Source organism: Adiantum capillus-veneris, chromosome 24 (genome assembly GCF_014529385.1).
Source record: "Adiantum capillus-veneris isolate H3 chromosome 24, ASM1452938v2, whole genome shotgun sequence".
Classification (NCBI taxonomy): domain Eukaryota; kingdom Viridiplantae; phylum Streptophyta; class Polypodiopsida; order Polypodiales; family Pteridaceae; genus Adiantum; species Adiantum capillus-veneris.
In genome coordinates this window covers 145,584,636-145,604,167 of record NC_140954.1, presented here as the reverse complement: position 1 = coordinate 145,604,167, position 19,532 = coordinate 145,584,636, and the positions used below count along the sequence as shown (strand labels likewise).

At 49.2% G+C, this 19,532-nt stretch overlaps 1 protein-coding gene across 4 annotated transcripts in view; it reads left to right on the top strand.

The window, feature by feature from the left end:
- The window catches only part of LOC147427305 (protein MICRORCHIDIA 2-like), a 115,939-nt gene that overhangs the window by 64,589 nt on the left and 31,818 nt on the right, over nt 1-19,532 (top strand). For all 4 annotated transcript variants that reach the window (XM_086499360.1, XM_086499361.1, XM_086499358.1 and 1 more), the window contains exons 4-6: nt 9,303-9,337; nt 9,427-9,505; nt 9,621-9,710. In XM_086499360.1, coding sequence (XP_086355486.1) covers nt 9,303-9,337; nt 9,427-9,505; nt 9,621-9,710 — 204 coding nt within the window. The remainder of the gene's footprint in view (nt 1-9,302; nt 9,338-9,426; nt 9,506-9,620; nt 9,711-19,532) is intronic.

Below are 19,532 nucleotides of genomic sequence, written 5' to 3'. Positions count from 1 at the left end.
GAGTTTTCAGATTTTAGCCCGTCTCGTCGTCGTCTCATCGTCGTCGACATCATCGGCAAGTCCAAGCATTGTAGAGATTTGTGCAATCATAAGTAGATTGCTCTCGCCATAGAGAGTGGAGCCTCATGAGACCAGAAAGTTACAATGTGGTGGATCTGATACAAAGTCAGAGTAACAAGATGACAAAATGATAGAATGAAAAAATAAAATACTATACTGTGGAATCCTAAACTGCTAGATGTGAACTAAGCAGCTAGCTGGGATAGCTAGATCACAAGTGATTCAACATCGGTTCCTGGCGGATCTCATCAATCTCCTCCATGGTCAGTAGTTTGACCGGGCGTCGTGCATGTCGGGCCAAAGTGATCCGAATCCTTTGATGCAGCAACCTCCGTCGATGCTGTGTAGTCCTTCGCAGTCGTGGGCGTCTGGATCTCCCGAGCTCGGTCGCTCGGTTGATCAGTGTGCCTTTGGTGTGAGGCGACGATGTCTGCTGTGGTAGTAGCTCCTCCGAGTGTCCAGTGGTAGTAGCTCCTCCGAGTGTCCAGTGGCAGCTCTAAAGAAGTCTGTGATCTGTCTCTGAGACTGGCTAGCCTCTCCTCTCATCAAGCTCTCTCTGTGTTTGTGCAGCTCGAGCAAAAACAAACCCAGGCATCTCTGATCTTCGTACCGCATGACTTTGGAGAGTGGTCCAAAGCCCTCTCTGAACAAGCAATGGAAGCGACCTCATATCTCGTAGTAGACGGGGCAGTGGCGTGTATAGCGCAATTCTATCTTCGGCTCAATGTCACATAGGGGGCATGTCATGGCCTTTGCTGGTACTCCGCTGTATCTCCCAGTCTCGATTCGCAGCTGGTGTGAAGATGTGCGTATCTGGTCAATAGCACATCGCATCCCATGAGACAAGTGGGTGTCCATGTATCTGGGCCTCGTCACAAAACCATCCTCTGTAAGCTGGAGAAGATGCTCTCTGTAGAAAGCCATCTTTGTGCCCAGCTCCTGTGCTGGCTGTATCCATGTCCTCGTCGTGTCTAGCTGAGTCAGGTCTTGGCGGATGAGCCTGGTGATCTCGGACTGTGTAAGAGTCAGAGAGGGTGCATCCAATGAGTACTGGAAGGGAGGCAATCTGTCTATGCTGAACCCATGCGCCTGATGTCATCTCCCCATACCAGCAAGCTGTATCTCCTTGCATGGCTAACTGTCGAGAGGACTTAAGTGCACGGTGGGCATATCTGTCTCTGGAAAGTGCCCACATGCGGTGTATGAAGGAGACAGATCTGGTGAGCGCCTCAACCACTAGTGGGGGGAAGCTAGCTCGGCTCGGACAATAGCAGGTGGTACTGAAGCCTTGGCTCTAATGAACCGTGAGATCATAGAGACCAGAGGCTTCTCCATGTTTCCCCATCCATCAGTGCGGCCTGTCCTCCCGTTATGATCCAATGAAGGTCCCCAAATCTCAGCTCCATAAAGCAATGCAGAGGCCACCAAAGTGTCAAAGAGCCACAGCTTCGTCCGAGGCTCCCTCATATGTCATCATCCAAAATAGAAAAGGGGGATTGTCTTCTGGGTGGTGCATAAACTGACGTACTCGAGGGAAAGTAGCGAATAGCAATGTAAAGATATCTGCCGTCTGTCTCTGCTCTCAATCTCACCCACATGTACCTAGCTTGCTCATCCCTGCGGGCTATATGTATCAATGGTTGCAACTCCTCCTTGAATAACACTGCCACTCCTCCTGAGCCCCGTCCTCTGTGCTTTGATCGTGTCTCTTGTCTACAGGCTGTCTCCCATCTATATCCACTAATGTGAGGCATAGATTGCCCAGGGGCCTGATGTGTCTGAGAGTAGAAGACGATGTCTCTTCCCATAAAACTATCCTCAAAAGCACCCACATCAAGGCGCATAGATCCATTACAATTGCAGGTGGCAACTTTGAGTGTGGTCCCATAGGTCCCGCACCGTCCTGTGGAGCGCCGCTTTACAGTCACCACCCGACCATCTCTGTAGAAGGCCGTCTTTCCCTTCTCCCTTGCCGCTTGAATCTCTGGCGTTACCTCTCTCATATGCGCAAGCTGTGTGAGAGTGAGGTGATCTCCAAGGAATATATATTTGTTTTCTTTAGTGTAGGACGCCTCTTCAAGAAGTCCTTTGCCTCCATGGATGGGAAACGTATGATTAAAGCTCTCTCTTTTGAAGTCTACCCATTTCCTTGTGTCTTCTTCCCTACCCTCCATGCCTTTGTATGAGTAGCCTCACTACCCATCATGCGGAGAAGTTCTTCGAATTCCCTTTCTACATCATCTCAGTCTTTGAGACCTGTTATTCTTATATGCAAAGCTCTAGTTTTCTTTCGCTGCTCTTCTGCTAGAGTCATGTTGATGATTGTAGGAGTGGGGACAAATGTGATTTCTTTCCCTTTCCTTTCTTAGCGACTTCTATCCATTTCTCGGCCTCATCCGCCTTCTTCTGTGTCTTGGTGATCACATCCATCCACGAAGACGTCTTCACCACATTCTGTTTCTCCTCCTTGTTGATCATCCGTACCTGCTTCTTGATGACCTTGATTTCCTCTATCCCCGAGGTCTGGAATTCCCCTTTCTCTAGTCCACTGCTTGCTCGATCAGCAAGCTCTCGCTTGAGGGCTGAGACCTCTTCTTTAAGTGCTTGTGAATCCACCTTAAGTGCTTGTAGCTCTGTGTGCAAGTCCTCTTTCTCCTTCTTCCATTGCGCGTCTTCGTTGAGAACATTTGAAGAAGGTTGGCCTTCTCTTTTCACCATCCCTCCGTATTTGCTTTCCATTCTTTCATCTCCCTTTCCATTTGTGTTATCCGCTTGTTTGTAACATAGTTACATGGGACGGCGGGTCGGGGTCGGGACGGCAAAAGTCAGGAAACGGGGACAGGGGTCGGGACGGCAAAAAAAAAAGAGAGTTTTTTTGGCATTTTTTGACCTATACACATGCCACACATAGAGCATCACTTTGACCACAAATATACACTAAATAGACCAAAGAACATGAGTCATATAGATGCAAATGTGCTAATAAAACATCGAGAAATGAGGACCCAAAGGGTGGCTTTTATAGCCATTGGGGTGCTTTGCAGTTCAAACATATGGCTATTGGAGAGAAACTAGCCTCTAGAAATGATCAGGTTTTCAAATTTTTAAAAAAGTCCCCTCCCATCCCCTGCCGTCCCCTCTCGTCCTGTCCTGTCCCCAGGACGTTTTGCCTGCATTCCCACTTGGCAGCTCTTTTTCTGTCCGTCTCCACCCGTCTCCACCCGTCCCCGTCCCGGAAATGGGCGTCCCTCGTCCCTAGGGTCTGTCCCCTCCGTCCCCTATTACTATGGTTTGTAAGCACAAAGGTTGCCTTCGTATGAGGCTTACACACTGGCGAAGCGCTCATGACCTCCATCAAAGACACAGTCTGCACTTTTGCAAGGGAAGCCAACCCACTATATCCACATTACGCACACATCCATGTCTCGCATATTGCATACATATGTTTTCCTCATATCAATCATACATTTTCTGATTTTCTAATTTCTGTCAATGCTGTTCTGTAATTCCCTACAGGTCTGCAACTCGTGAGAAATCTAAAAATTCTGGTTTTCTGTATTTTGTAAATCTGCAGGTCAAGTCTGAAAGTGCAGAATTCTAAAAATTCTGAAAAATTTCTGAAAACGTATTTTCTGTATTTCTGCAGGTCTGAAAAATTGTGAAATTTTTTTGCAGGTCCGAGTAAAATGTGACTGCACGCTGTCTGCTGTCTGCCTTGTAATGAAACTGTGGGCTGGGGGGGGGTGGACAGGTGAGGACGCCCGCGCGCTGTCACACAGTCGGGATGGGCTGGTGGCGTGGGGCGGGATGGGCTGCAGCAGGTGGCGTGAGGGGATGCAAGCTGGTGGCGTGAGGGGCTGCAGCAGTCCACGCACTAGAGAGAGAGAGAGAGAAAGAAAGAAAGAAAGAAAGAAAGATTTTTAACGTCTATGTCAGGCCGAAATCGGCCTATGAGACAAATCAAATGTACATGGCGTGTATGTCATCCGTCTATCGGAAAGACAAATGAAACAAAACTGATACAAAACTGAACTGAATGTAGGTAATGGAGTATCTGAGGAGGGATGGAGCTCTATCTCTAGGGGTATATGCATGTCTATATGCTCAAGGTAGTACAATCATGAGAATGCATCAAGCTCTCTAGCTCCATCCTGTACAAATGGGGGGATGTAGGATGTGGTACATGGGCGGGGCTGGTGCCAAGGCTACCCGGATGAAAGCTGTCGGGTCAGCCCTCATCTGAGCAACTCGCTCCTCAGTGGCACGGCGCTCCCGGGCTCGGATCTCCTCGATCTGTCGGTGGTGGGAGCTCACTCCCCTGTAGCCTGGGACTCGTGGTCGTCGTCTGGCTCGGTTCACCTCCGCCTGTGGGAGTGTCACTCCTCTCTGAGTATCTGATGAGGTAGGGGTGGCAATCCTCTGAAAGAAGTCTGTGAGCTGCGACTGTCGCCCCTCTGTCTGTGTAGCTGTGCGTGGCTGTAGTAGTGTGTCCCGATGGCTCTGTATCTCTAGTAAGAAACGTCCGAGCTGTCTCTGATCTCGAGAGTCCATGATCTCTCGGAGAGTGGGCTGTCCTCTGAATAAGGCCTCATACCTGCCTCTGATCTCAGTGTATGCTCTGCATCTACATACAAAGTGCTCCTCACTCTCCACCTCCTCTGTGCAGGCTCTGCAGACTCGCTCCTCCCTGGGAACACCAGTGTGTCTCCCGATCTCAATCTCTAACCTGTGTGAAGCCACTCTCAGCTGACCAATCGCCACCCGTGAGCTATGTGGCATATATGTGTCCATATAGCGTGGTCTCTGTATGAACCCCCCAGACAATATGGTGAGAAACTGGTCTCTGTAATCTGACATCCTCGTCCCCAAGCCAGGTGACTCCCAGACTCTCCTGGTGTATAGCTGCCACAGATCCTGTCTCAATACCAAGTTCCTCTCACTGCGAGAGAGGTGAACAGATGGTGAGTGGGGGTCGTACTGGAATGGTGGTAGGCTCTCCATGTCAAGACCGTGTCCCTCAAACCATGCTCTGACCTGTGAGTACCAAGCTCTCGCATGCCCACTCTCTGATAGCTGTATAGCTGCCTCGAATGCTCTACGAGTAAGTCTGTCAGGAGGTAGCTCTCTCATCCTCTGGATGAAGCAGACTGTCTGGAATAATGCCTCTACAACCATAGGTGGTGTGGCGAGCTCGGCTCTAATAATGTCATGTGGCACTGTCTTCTTGCTGCGGAGCAAGCGTGAGATCATACATACCTGTGGCCTCTCAAGCTGTGTCCACTGGTCATCTGTCAATCCTGGTGCCCATACTGCCGCCGAGTACATCAGGGCCGGGGTGACTAAGGTGTCAAAAAGCCAGCCCTTCGTGCGGGGCTCCTGAAAGTGTGCCTGGTGGCATCTCCGCTCTAGCATGGTCAGAGCTGCATATCCTCGGGTGAGCCTGTCAGCAGCAGCCTGCCTCATAGTGAAGGGTCCTGGTAGGCTGGTGAATGTGATGCCAAGATAGACATAGGAGGTGACTACATCAACCTGTCCTCCTGCTGCTGTGAAGGTGGCAGCGCTCCTCACTGCACTGGATGTGTGAAAGATCATGACCTTGGTTTTGCCAAGGTTCACAGTCAACCCCTTGTGTGTGCTGAATTCGTCCAAGGCCTCAAGATGGCGTTGCAAGCCCTCGGGTGACTCTGAAATCAACACAATATCATCAGCATATAACATGATGTGGACCGGAGTACCTGCCAAGTCGCTCCCCTCTCCCCCTGCTCGTAGTATGTAATCGGAGATCTCGTCGATGTAGAGCCCAAAGAGTGTCGGGGAGAGTGGGCATCCTTGCTTAACACCAATGGTGCTAGCAATGGTCTCTGAAAAGCCGCCTGGGCAACGAACTCGACCCGTCACCCTCTCGTAGAGAGTATATATGGCCCAAATCATCTCTGTCGGTACCCCAATGCTGTGAAGGCGCTGGAAGAGTCTCTCGCGTGGGACTGTGTCAAAGGCCTTGCGGAAATCCACAAAGCAGCAGTAAAGCCTCTTCTTCCGCGCCTTTGCCCCATCAATGAGGTAGCGCAGAACGAAGATGTGGTCAGTGGTGGAGAAAGCTCGTCTGAAACCTGCCTGGCCTGGAGCTCGTAAGCCCTCGGTCTCTGCGTAGCAGCTAAGCTGTGCCTCAAGTACTGCTCCATATAGCTTGGCCATCGTGTGGCCAATCATGATAGTCCTGTAGTTCCCTGGGTCCAGGGTGTCGCCAGATTTGTGGATAGGCACTATGGTGTGCTGTGTCCACTCCTCTGGGAAGCCCTCCCCTATAGCCCGGTTGAAGACATGTGCAATCAACGGGGCTATAGTGGAGGCCGCATAAATGATGTGCTCACTCTGTAATCCAGTGTGGTCAGCTGATCGTCTGTGCTGCATGCGACGTATGGCCCTCTCTACCATCTCTGCTGTAAAGAAGGAGGAGCACGTGGGGCGTGGCTCATGTGGCTGTGGGATAGGAGGCTGCCCTGGCACCTCATAGAGGCGCTCTGCATAATCATGCCATATCTGTGGATCCGCAATAGCTGTGGTCGGACGTGGCTCGCGCAGGGTGCGCCATGCCGTCGCGCTATCTATGCTCATGAATAGGCGGTATAGCTCAAGCTCCTGTGCCTCTTCGAATGCTCGCCGCTTTTGGCGTGTCAGCGTCTTCATGTCTCGTCTGGCCTCTCTCTCTGTGATCTCTCCTAAGGCTCGCCGTGCACGGAGGCGTCGGTATAACTCTCTGCACTCATCATCATACCAGCGGTTCTGAGGCATAGTCCCGGGGGGGGGAGTGCGTCCTGTGTGGGTGGTGTGTGGAAAAGAGCTAATAGCTGAAGTGTGGAGAACGGAAGAGATATGTGATGTGAGAACTGAGAGTGGTGTGGATGGGTGGAGGAGGCATAGGCCATGCTCGACCTCGGCTGAGTAAAGAGAGGCTAGCTCATGTGTGAAATGGATGGTGGTGTGTGTAGTGTGTGCTGTGGAGCTATGTGGGATGGTATCTCCGGTGATGGAGAAAGAGAGGTATGTGTGGTCGGCTCCGATGGGTATGGGTGGAATGGTGAAGGATGTGATAAGGTGTGTAGCCTCCCTGGGTCCCAGAATATAGTCGACTGTACTCCCCCCTCCCTCTGTAACTCCATGTGGCATACAAGTCAGGCCCCCTGAGGTGGGCCACTGGGCCATCCCGTTATAAATAACGAGACGGTGCTGGGAGCCAAGTCGAAGTAGGTGTCGTCCGTAGGCTGTGACTGGAGCTCTGTCTGCTGTATCTCTCATAGTGGCCTCCTCATCTAGAGTGTGTAGTGCCTCTGGGTCCTCGTGGTCATATGTCTCACACTGCTCACTGCGCGTACGAGCATTGAAGTCTCCCATAAGGAAGACTTCACCCAGTGTGGAGTACTCCATAATCTCCTCCGTGAGGCATGCGTACGGTGACTCCTGCTCAATAGGGGCGAATCTGGAGCCTGTGGGAGCAAAGTAGCAAAGGGCAATGTAGACGATCCTGTCTCGTGAGAGCTCGAGGCGAATCCACATGTATCGGGCCTGTGTGTCCCGGGCAACAATCTGTAGTCTGCTGTGAAGCCCCTGTCTAAAAAGTATAGCCACTCCTCCTGAACCGCGAGTGGTGTGCTGGCGCATACATCCCCGATGTAGAGACTCCCATTGGAAACCATGTATCCGTGGTAACCCTCTCTCTGGGCTCTCGTGTGTCTCTGTAAGTAGAATGATGTCTCGACCTCTCATCACCTCCTCAAGTCTCTCTGGGTGTGTCCATAGGTCTCCATTGCAATTCCAAACCGTGACATGAATCTCCTCGTGTGTCCCACAGGCCGCGAGTCCCTATGCGATGGTCTTGCCATCAATGATAACCCTACCATCTCGATATACTGCCTTCTTCCCTTCTTTGCGGGCCTGGTGGACTCTAGGCATGCACGTGCGGCGGTGGTCTTGTTGCATCTTTGTGAGGTCATCATCAAGATAAATCGGGGGGCCTTCTAGCCCTCTCAAGATGACCCTCTTTCAGAGGAAAGAAGTTCGAGACTCCTCGGAGGCGAATTGGAGGATGAGAGCTCTCTTCTTTGGATCTTTGCCGGCTCTCCAAACTTTGGAGAAAGGGATCTCTTCTTCCTTGTATCCCACTTTCTTGCATAAGGCTTTCCCATCGCTCTCGGGTGTGGACCCTTCTTCTTCTTTGATGCCGGTCACTCGTACATTGAGACGGCGAGCTTGTCGCATTTTCTCCTCCTCGATGGTTGTGTGTACGATGAGTACCTCATCTTTTTGGGCTTCCTCTCTTGCTACCTTCTTGATATTCTTTTTGACCACTTCGACCCATCCTTCTTTGGTGGCTTCTAATTTGTCCTCAATGCTTGCGGTGAGGGCTTTGGTGATCTCCTCCTTGAGGGCTTCCTTAGCCTCCTCTTTAATCTCTCCTTCCTCGGGGGTGAGGGATGTGATGGAAGCATGAAGGAGGTCGATTTGTGCCTTCATCTCTTCTTGCTCTTGCCTCCATCTCTCCCTCTCCTTCTCGTTCTCCCGTGCCCTTCTCTCCTTCTCCTCTTTGAGGTTTTGGATTTCCGCTCTCATGTCCTCTTTTTCTTCGTTCCATAGCTTGATGAAGGTGGCTTTCTCCTCCCTCCATATCTCTCTCTCCATCCACCATTCTTTCATGTCCTTCTCCAATTGTGCAAGCCTCTTGTTCGTGAGCATGAAGGTTGTCTTCATTGTCGATTTCGGCGACTTGATGATGGGGGAAGACATAGCTGTATTCGGAGCTACCCTCTCTTCATATTGTGAAGAAGAGGGGAGAAGGGGAGTACGTGTATGTATGCGTGTATGTGTGTAGTGTGTGTGTGGGTATGTATCCGTGTGTGTGTGTGTGTGTGTGTGTGTGTGAGAGAGAGAGAGAGAGAGAGAGAGAGAGAGAGATGGCTGCGGGTACGGCAATAAGCTGGGCTGGAGGTAGCACGCTGGCCTTCTTGGCGTGCAGGGAGCAGCGCACAGAGGGGGGCAGCGCGCAGGAGGGAGCAGCGCACAGGGGTGGGGCAGCGCGCAGGGGAGAGCAGCTCGCAGGAGGGAGCAGCTCGCAGGGGAGGGCAGCGCGCAGGAGGGAGGGCAGCTCGCAGGGGAGGGCAGCGCGCAGAGAGAGAGAGAGAGAGAGAGAGAGAGAGAGAGAGAGAGAGAGAGAGAGAGGTTTGAATTATTGGTGTTGAATTTGACAGCAATAGCAGAACTTCTTGACAATTCTATAGACGAGGTATGTCTATGTAGGTTATGAGATCATGTTGGAAATTCTGAAATGGTTGCTCGTCTTGAGCTTAAAGAAGGTTTGTATATATTTTACAGGTCTCAAATGGAGCAACCTTTGTTCATGTTGATAAGGTCACAAATACTCTCGATAACACTCCCACATTGCAAATACATGGTAGCATCTTGTTCAAAGCATTTGTTGCAATTTAAGTAAATAAATTTGGTTGTGCTTGCTTTAATGTGAAATAGATATGCTTATTTGGACTTACTTCTTAGTTTGTGTATTGTAGATGATGGAGGTGGAATGGATCCTGATAATATGAGACATTGTATGAGCCTTGGTTACTCACGAAAGACATCAAACATGACCATTGGACAATGTATGTAACATGGTTGGATGTTGTTTAGCTTATTACTTGTTTCTTTAGAGGACATCCAATTGTTTGAATAATATTCCATTTATGACCATTGGTTGCTTCTGATCTTATCTATCTATCATAAGAAAACAGGAAGGTAAGTCATTTAGCACAACCCTAGGTGGCTGTAATCTTATTATCAGTTACAAATAAAAGTGTACCATTATCTTTTGAGAGGGTAGCAAAAGCATGTAAGTTAGCTGCAAATGAGAAATCTTACATCTTGTAGACCACTTTCATGATACGAAAAATGGGGTCACATGAATAGGGACGATGCAACCCTATTGCTTACTCTAATTCTGCATGACTGAAGATACGAATTATATGAGAGAGAGAGAGAGAGAGAGAGAGAGAGAGAGAGAGAGAGAGAGAGAGAGAGAGAGGAAAAGGAAGAACGAAATCTTTCTTAACATCTTTGAAAAGTCAATTAGACAGATTTGTGCCATAAGTTCGTGATAGAGACCTCTTGAGAGAGACAATGTCTGACAAGGAGATGGAAGACCAATGGCGTATCTCTCACATTGATCTTCTAAAGACAGGTTTTCGAAAAAAAAATATTGGCAAAAGAGGTGTTGCAAATCCTTTGGTTGAAATATGCCAAAGTGCTGGTGGAAACCATTTTCAAGTTGCCCCAGTCTCATAGCTATCCTATCTCAAACAATAACTAGAGAAATCTGTCTTGGAATCTTGCCAAGTCATTGGAGAATCTTGTAAAGTGAATCTGGACATATGTTGGATTCATCTAGGTATGTTTTTTAGTCTATAGCGTACATGTAGACTTCACATTGTGAAGTTTTCGTTCGAGTTGCAACCATTTGATATTGTGTTTATTCTTTCTATCATCCCTGTTGCGTATCATGTATGCCCTCTCAGCTACCTTATTTTTTTGCTAATTTTTTTTTTCCGAGAAAAAGATCCTTCTATTAGTTAAGGAAACTGCCCATAGGGCTACAACAACCATGATGGGGAGACTCTCCCAATGAAAAAACCAGCATATGTACAATGGGGCTAAATCAAGAAATGGGGGGAGGGAAAAGCCACACAGGTGGTCGGTAGTGCAATCGGAGTACACCCTGGACCATGGTGTAGAAATGCCCAGGACGCCATAGTCGAAGGAAAGCCTCTCTACGCTCCCGCATGTGGTCGGAGCTGCCCTGTAGTCTCTCGAGCTGTCCTCTGAGAGTGTGGATCAGCTCTAGCCAAAGATCGCGAACAGTCTTTGTTGGTGGCAGACTGCGAGCCTCAAAGATGCGGAAGCAACGGGCCCGCCAGATGAACCAAAGTGTCAGGCCACTGATGAGCTCCCAACACTCCTCTCTCTCACTACACCACTCCTGTGGAGTAAGCTCTGTGGCAGGCTGAAGTGTAGGTTGCCCCTCCTGCATCACTATCATCCTGCTGGTGGAAGATAGCTCAAACTGAAGTGCCGGGTCCGTGAGGGTGGACCAAGCCGCTGCTCCCCAAGTGTACTGTCGAGCCGTGGAAAGAGCAGGCATCAACCGAAGAACTCGAAGCCACACCTGCTGTGCCAAAGGATAGTCCCAAAGACAGTGACGTTGACTCCACAAGATGGTCACAAGTTGCACATGTGGCCGAGAGACCACTATGCACTAGCCAGCTCCCAACTGTTGTAGCTCTGTGTGCGACCAACCACTGAAACAAGGTGACTCGCCTCGGTTGTCTGGAGTCCCACAACCTCTCCCAGAAGGTTGCCAAGAGCTCAGCTGTGAGACCCTCCTCCTGCCAATGAGGTGTTGCAGCGGGGTGGGTCTCTCTTTGTGCTGCTAGTATATGACGTCCCATTCGAACAGTGTATTGAAAGAACGGGACACCTGGGTGGTCTGCAGAAGAGAAAGGGTCCCTCCAAAGCCACTCACCAGGATCCCATTGTACTCGTGCAAGTGGATAGCACTCCCAAGCCCACAGCCTCCAGTGTCCAGTCTCAAGAGCTGTTGGACCAGGATTGATGACACAAGTCCTCCCACAGATGCCCACCACTCGGATCCTCTGAAAACAGCACTCTGCCACCTGCAGGGCCTCTACTGCAACTCGCTGTAAGCGTCCCTCACCCTGTAGCTCGAAGAAGAGGGATGGAACAGTTTCTAAGCAGGCCCGGATTGAGATGAGAACCTCCAGTCGTGTGAAGGCTCTCATCCACCTGGGTGCTACTGGCTCGAGAGGTGTGAGCCACTCAGGTGGAACTGCCTCTGAGATATCCTGGCACATGCTCGGCACCCCTCTCATGCCCTGTAGTTGGAAACCCTGCACCTCATCTGACAAGCCTGAAAACTCTAACCAGTCACCTAAAGAGCGCGTTGGACCCGTTGCCATGGGACCCCAGGAAACATGAGGCCGACTACCAACCAAGTGGCCTCTTTGAGTGCTAACCATGGGGTTCCAAACAAGGGGCTTCCGTAGGCGCTCCTCCGTGCAAGTAGGCTGTCGCTGCTCCAGGCCTCGCCGCAAGCCCTCCCTGTGAACAAGGAAGAGTGATGACCTGCCAAGTCACTTTGGCTCGGGCTATCTGAGTGTCACGGCCTGACCAAAGGAAGTTCCTGATCAGCCTCTCTACTTGGTTGATACAAGAACTCGAGAAGATCCAGCAAGAAGTGATGTACCACAGTCGCCAACAACACCTGGTTGGCCACTACTACTCTGCCAGCCAAAGAAAGTCGTGCTGAGCTCCAATGCAACAACTTCCTCTTGATAGACAGGAGGAGGGGAGCAATCTGTTGCTCGGGAGACAAGTCCAAACCAACCTGACAGCCCAAGTATCCAATTGCAGTCCCTGGGGGAATCCATTTAAAACCCTCTCCTGGCATCCAATCGGGCACAGGAGCACTACCAACCGAAAAAGCCACTTTCTTTCTCTAGTTGATCAGTGCGCCCGATGCATAGAAGGTCTCCAGAGCTTGCTCACACCTGTGAAGATTGGCCTCCTGGCCATCTAAGTACAAGGCCGAGTCGTCGGCAAACTCAGCGTCCAGTAGCTCATCTCCCCGAATAGGGAGTGCTAAGCCCCGTAGACCAACCTGCTGCGACACCAAAAACCTGCTCATCGCCTCCGCATAGAACAGAAAGAGGAAGGGGGCAAGAGGACAGCCCTGTCTGACCAAATGTGTGAGCATGAAGCGATCACCTCTACCTCCTACCAAAAGTACCTGACTGTGAGCTTGTCTGTACAAAGCTGACACCCCTCTGATCCAAGCATATCCTGCGTAGAGTGCCCTCTAGAAAGTTCCAGTCAACCCTGTCGTATACCTTCTCAAAATCGAGAAGAAGAATCACCAAGTCCTCACCACGGAGCCGTGCTAGGGTAGAAGCCTCCCAAAAAGTATAGATGTTGTCAAGGATACCACGTTCCTTGAAAAAACCTGTATGAGTCCCATGTATAAGGCTCTCTAGAAGTGGTTGGATCCTCAAACTCAGAGCCTTGGCAAGAATTTTTTAGGCTGAGTTGAGGATGGTGATGGGGCGCCATTGTGGAATCTCATCCAAGGAGCCATCCTCCTTGGGAATGAGGTAGATCAAGCCGTCACTCATGCTGTCAGGCATCATTCCTGTGTGCAGAATGTACTGAAAAGCACTACAGAGATCTGGGCCAAGCAAGTCCCAATACTCCAAGAAAAAACTGGGAGTCAAGCCATCCTCACCTGGACAACTACCACGGGGAAGTGCACTAAGAGCCGTGTGCAACTCCTCAAGTTGAAGTGGCAGCTCAAGCCTTTGATGCATCTCCTCGGTGACAAGACAAGGCATCTGTGCGCACACCTGCTCCCTGCATGAATCTTGACGCTCTGATTGAGGCTCTGCAGACAGTAACTCGCGGTAAAAGTCAGTAGCAACTGCACGCATATTCTCAAGCTCAGAAGCAACTAACCCGTCGGGCCTCCTCAATTGATTGACCTTGGCATGCGAATGTCGAGGTCCCACTGCCTCAAAGAAAGCACCAGTCACTCTGTCGCCCACCTTGGTCCACTGAGATGCCTGTCGATGGAAAGCAAACTCATGCCGTCGCTCCTCTGTGCTAACAAGCTCCTAGCGAGCTTGCTGTAGCTGCTCCTCCAACCAAGGACTGTCTGGATGCTGCTCCTGCATCCTTTGCAACAAAGCAATGCCCTATCTGAGACGTTGCTCCTCCTCTCTTGCTGCAACTCGGCGAGCCAAAGACTCCTGGAGAAAGAAACGACTAATTTGAGCTAGTCTTGAGGCCACTCTGTCAGCAGGAGAATCCTGCCTGTCCAAGCTCTCTGTCCAGAGAGCCCCTACTCGCTCTGCAGAGTCCGGCAAGACCCTCTTTGGGATGCGAAGCATCGTGCTCCTTGTCCTCTGCCTGTTTGCCGCTGTGAGGGTCACTGGTGCATGGTCAGAGAAGGAAGTCCGTGCCAGAATGCCAACTGTCCCTCCCAAGTCACTGAATTGGTTACTAGTGTAGGAGCGATGTATCCGCGATAGATTCACTCTTCCCACTCTGCGGTCCGAACGAGAGAAGGCAAGGCTGTCTGGGGGCCTCACAAAACTAGAGTGCTGCCAAACATCCACGACCCTCAGAGTCATACAAAACCTCTCCCAAGTTGCCAGCTCAACTCCATGCACAGTAGCATGGCTATCACGAATCCTGTCAGAAGGGTCCTCCAACATGTTGAAGTCCCCCCCTATGCACCAGTGTTCTGCCTGCGGCGGAGACTCAACTATCTGTGACCAAAACTCTGCTCGAGCACTCGCCACATTGGGCGCATAGATGTTCAGGAAGCCCACAAGGCAACCCTGAACCTGCATAGTAATCCACTGGGCCCTGCTTGGCACAATAATCCCTCTGCCCACAATGGCCTGTTGCAAAGAATCCGCAATAGTCATACATACCCCATCTTGGATGCCTCCAGGTTCAAAAGCAGCTGACCAAAAAGTATCATGTCGTCCACGCAAGAGCTGACCACAACGCCTAATGCGGCTCTCACACAGATGGTGCTCCTGAAGCATAAGGAGATCAATCTCTCCTCCCACAAGGCAACGCTGAAGCTCCTGACGCAGTGGGCCCCGTCGACGCTGAAACTGGGGCCAACCAAGTCCATGCACGTTCCATGAGACGATCCTCATGGGGAGCGAGAGAGAACAGATGCTGCCGCAGTAGCTAAATGGGCTATCTTCGAGGCTGGCTTGGATGGGGAGTAATCCGCATCCGAGCGTCCTCTAGATAGGCGTGACTGCAACGAGTGCCTGGCTCAAGCCCAAGCAGAGCGAGCCGTATGTAAAGAAACCTCCTCTATCCAGGAGTCCTCATGAATGTGTACATAGCATGGCAGCCACTGTGTATCGGCAAAGAAGTAAACCACAATGTGTCTACATCTTGCTGTATCCGGAGGTGTCACCGCAAACTTGGCCAATGGCCACAAAGTCTGAAGCATGTCTGTAACTCCTAGTTCTCCCATGTGGTGAGAGAACTCTAGGACCTGTGTGTAACCACCCCAACACGGAGTCGAGAGTCCATTCAGTCTGGTCCCTGCCGCAAAGGGGAAACGAGAAGCCAATCGCTGAGTCCAAGGCCTCTATCCCAATGGCTGAGTCTATCCTGGACAAAAGTGGTAAGTACTCCCTCTGCAAACCCGGAAAGCAGACGGAGATGGTGATGTCTGCCTCCTCTACCAGAACATCCGAAGTAGGGTCGAAACCATGCCTCCATTGTCAAAAGTGGGCTCGAGCTGCTCGGATGGTCAATGGACTCATGGCGATGACCTTGGACGCCATCTCGGAGGTCTCCAACTCGATCTGATAGTAACCTCGTCCGAGTATCTGTACTCCCTCTGCAAACCCGGAAAGTAGACGGAGATGGGGATGTCTGCCTCCTCTACCAGAACATCCGAAGTAGGGTCGAAACCATGCCTCCATTGTCAAAAGTGGGCTCGAGCTGCCCGGATGGTCAATGGACTCATGGCGATGACCTTGGACGCCATCTCGGAGGTCTCCAACTCGATCTGATAGTAACCTCGTCCGAGTATCTGCACGTCCAAGATCTTGCCCACCTCTGTGAGAAGGCGGGCGTGGAGAAGGTCACACAGCTCTCCTTTGCTGGGTTGGGTGTTGGAGAATCTTGTAGATGACAGAAGTCGCTTGCAAGCGCTCTACCTCTGCGGCTTGGCTCCCTTGCTCTGTCGGTGAAAGAGCAAGTCGAATGGTGGGCTCCGTGGGGTCGGGCGGGAGGGCTTCAGACGAGTCCCTCTGTGGCGGAGCTGGAGCCTCCATTTGTGTCTACTACTGTGGCGGTGAAGCGCAAGGAGAAAATACTCTGCAACAAAATGCGCCGAGCACTGTCCAAAGAACAGCACGGCCAGAGCCAATTGCAGGGAACCTTCGGGAAAGAGGCGGAGAGCGAAGAGAACGACCGGTTGGGGGGGGGGGGGGGGGGGAGGGCAGCGGGCGAGGGGTGGCAGCGCGAAAGGGCAGCGGGTTGGCAGTGGATAAGGCGGGCAGGGTTGCGCCAGCAGGGGGCGGGTTGGGTTGTTGCGCGTGAGAGGATAGGCAAGGGGGCAATGCGAGGGTTGCGGGGGGGGCAGCGATGGCGTAGGGGGGGTGGGTGCTAGCAGCAACGGTTGCCTGCAATGACCATATCTTTTGCTAATTTTTCTATCTAATATTTTCTTATAGTGATAGGATTCATTATTGCTAATTTTTCTATCTAATGTTTTCTGTTGACGATGCCACGACAATTGCTTTGTGACGTGTTTCCAATCAGCTACAAGATTGGAAGCAAGGAGGCATACAGGAATCGTAGCTTCAAATTTTCCAAAAACCACCTTCTAGCATGAAGGTTGCCAATGACCAAAAGTAGATCTAGAAACCACATGAGAACATAAAAAAGAAAACATCAGCATCTAGGGCTGTTTTTGTTCCACCAGTACCAATAACAATGTGTCCTTTGCAATAACATGAGAACACAAATGTAAAATATTCAGACCACCACAGTGCTTTGGAGTACATAGTTTATCCATAGGAAGCAGTCACAACCCTTTTTTGTGGGAGCAATTAGGGCAAAAATGGTCCAAAATTCGAGACATGAAAGCACGAAAATGAAGAGGTGGGTAGAAAAAACTGCATGTATGCCATCAAGATGGAATGCACTATTTTGAGTTGTACATGTAGTAGCTAGGTAGACAATTTTCAATACTGTAATTTAGACCTAATTTTATACTCAACCCAATCCAAACATTTGGCAGTAATTCAAAGGGTATCCAAGATGCCGCACAATCTGATCCGACTTCACTATCTCACTGGCCATAATATAGAATGCCAATCCATCTGATGCATTGGCAAAAGTTTAGGTTTTTGGAAGTTAATATGCAGACAAGCAGCCGACCCATAAATGTGCAAGGCTTCTATGATATATTGAACATCATCCGGTTGATTTTTGGCCAGAATATGGAATCATCAGCACACGGTTGTGCCACAAAATGATTAAGAGATGGTAGTTCCAATCCATGTAATTGACTAGATGTTGTCAAGGAGTCCAAACAAAGCAATAGAGGATGAGTGGCAATAGCATACACCATGGCAGTTAAAGGACATCTCGAAGATTGACTATGGTCATAAAGAAAGTTGACCACACGACGCATTTTAAAACCAAAGCCCAAGCCCATCATGATCTGTGCAATGAAGTCCCAATGAATAGTGTCAAATGCTCTCTGTATCAATCTGCATGATGATAAGTACAACTTGTCTAGTATTTTGTATACTCAATGTCAATGAAAGCATTAGCAATATTATCCATAATTTGTCGGCAAGGAATGAATCTATACTGAGCGGTATGTATACCAGAAAACAAAGGATCTTTAAGGTGTGTATACCAGAAAACAAAGGATCTTTAAGGTGTGGCAATCATTTTCGACATCAATTTGTAAATGACCGGCATAAGCGTAATAAGACACCAATGAGAAAAGGATTCACAGAGTTCTTACTTAGGCAATAGTTTCACTAGGCCTTCTTTCCACGATTGCGGCAAAGATTGTGTAGTACATGCATGATTCATCATGAAAAGTAGAGGTTGTTTTAGGGACTTTCAAAAGCGAAGGAAAAACTCAACCGTAAGACCATCCCATCCAAGAGATTTCAATGACCAAGATGTAACAAATTGCTATGCAGTTTTGCTTCAATAAAGTCTGTCTCAAGTATATCTGCATCATCTCCTGTCAAGATAGGATGTACATATGACAACAACAATTGCTTGGCTTGAAATACCTCTTGCGAGGGAGCCGCATGAGGTGCAAAAACCCATTGAAAATAATCCACCATGGAATTTGCTAACTCGATTTTATTGTTAGTGCATCGTCCAGAATTATCCTTAACTCTTTTAATGACCTTAGATTGCCACGAATGATGCAAGTGCTTAAAAAATTGCTTTTATGAGCAACCTTTATCCTTTAGAGCATATTGCCGCGATATGACCTTCCATTTTTCTAGTTTTTGCTTGTTATTATGCATCAAAGAGAGTGTAGCAGCACATAAAGTCTCTTGCTCAGAAGTAGTAAGCCGTTCCTTAGTCCGCAAGACTTTCTAACTCTCGATATGTGGCCTTATTTGCTTGCACCTTTCTTCTGTGCTGTTGCATGTACCATCTGTACCATAATCCTATATGACTGCTTGGATACGCATAACAAAACGATACGAAGCCTCATCCACATCAATAAACATATGAAAGACAAGAGGAGGAATCACCTCTTTATCCAAATTTTGAAAGGCTTGATGTGAAAGATATGCATTATTGACATGCAATAACCGCTTGCGGGGAAGAGAAGAATCATTATGAGATGCATCAAAATAAACCAGCAGTCAAAGAGGGAAATGATCGGAGAGGGTAAAGGACCGATCAACCTTCATATTACATGCAAACATATCATATTGGTGAGTACCTAGTAAATACCGACGATCCAACCTTGCTCGATACCATGAGTCTGCATCATGGGTAAAAGTATAACCCCTCTCTAGAGAGCGAGTAATGGCCCACAAATCCAAAACACCTACATCATTGACCAAATAAACCCAAGGAGAACGCTTAGAGCTTGACATATCTGAATGATCAGATGTATTATTCGTGTTTGCAGGTGCATTATTCAAATTCCCACACCAAAATGCATGCGAATGCTAGGGTATTTGGCTAAAAAAGGTGACTTCTTTAGGCCGAAGAATATAAGCATATATATATTAGCAAATCCCAAAATGGGCCAAGACAGGTTGCAATTCATGTCGCACCATCATCAAAACACTCGAAGAAATACTAGTGCAAGAGTAAGCAATCCAAAATCCGGCAAAAATCAAAGATTGACCAGTGAATTCATGTTGATTATGCTTCTGCAATATCGCAATATTTTCTTTAGATGTGTGTACATATTGCCAAGTTAGCTTCTTGAAACCGGCCCGTAGGGCAATAGACTTTAGCTTTCACCCAAATCTTTACACTATTCAACTTAACTTGAACTTTATGACACAAAGGACTTTGACGAATAAACCTGTGACTAGGAATTACACTTCAAATAAACCACGCTTGGCAGCTAGAGTGCTTCCAAGTAGACAACGACACCTTGTAGGCCCCAAAGATTGGCGCCCCTTTATTTATATTATTCTTATTGCACTTGAGAAAAACTTGTAGACTTCTACAAGCTGTCCCACTTTTATTGGGCCGAAAGTCCCCTACTCTAACCCAGTTTCGGCAGCATAACCACAGTCGAAGTCTTTACGGACAAAATCCCAAGTAAACAGCGACTTTTCATGTCACAAAGTGATGACGTGGCATGATCG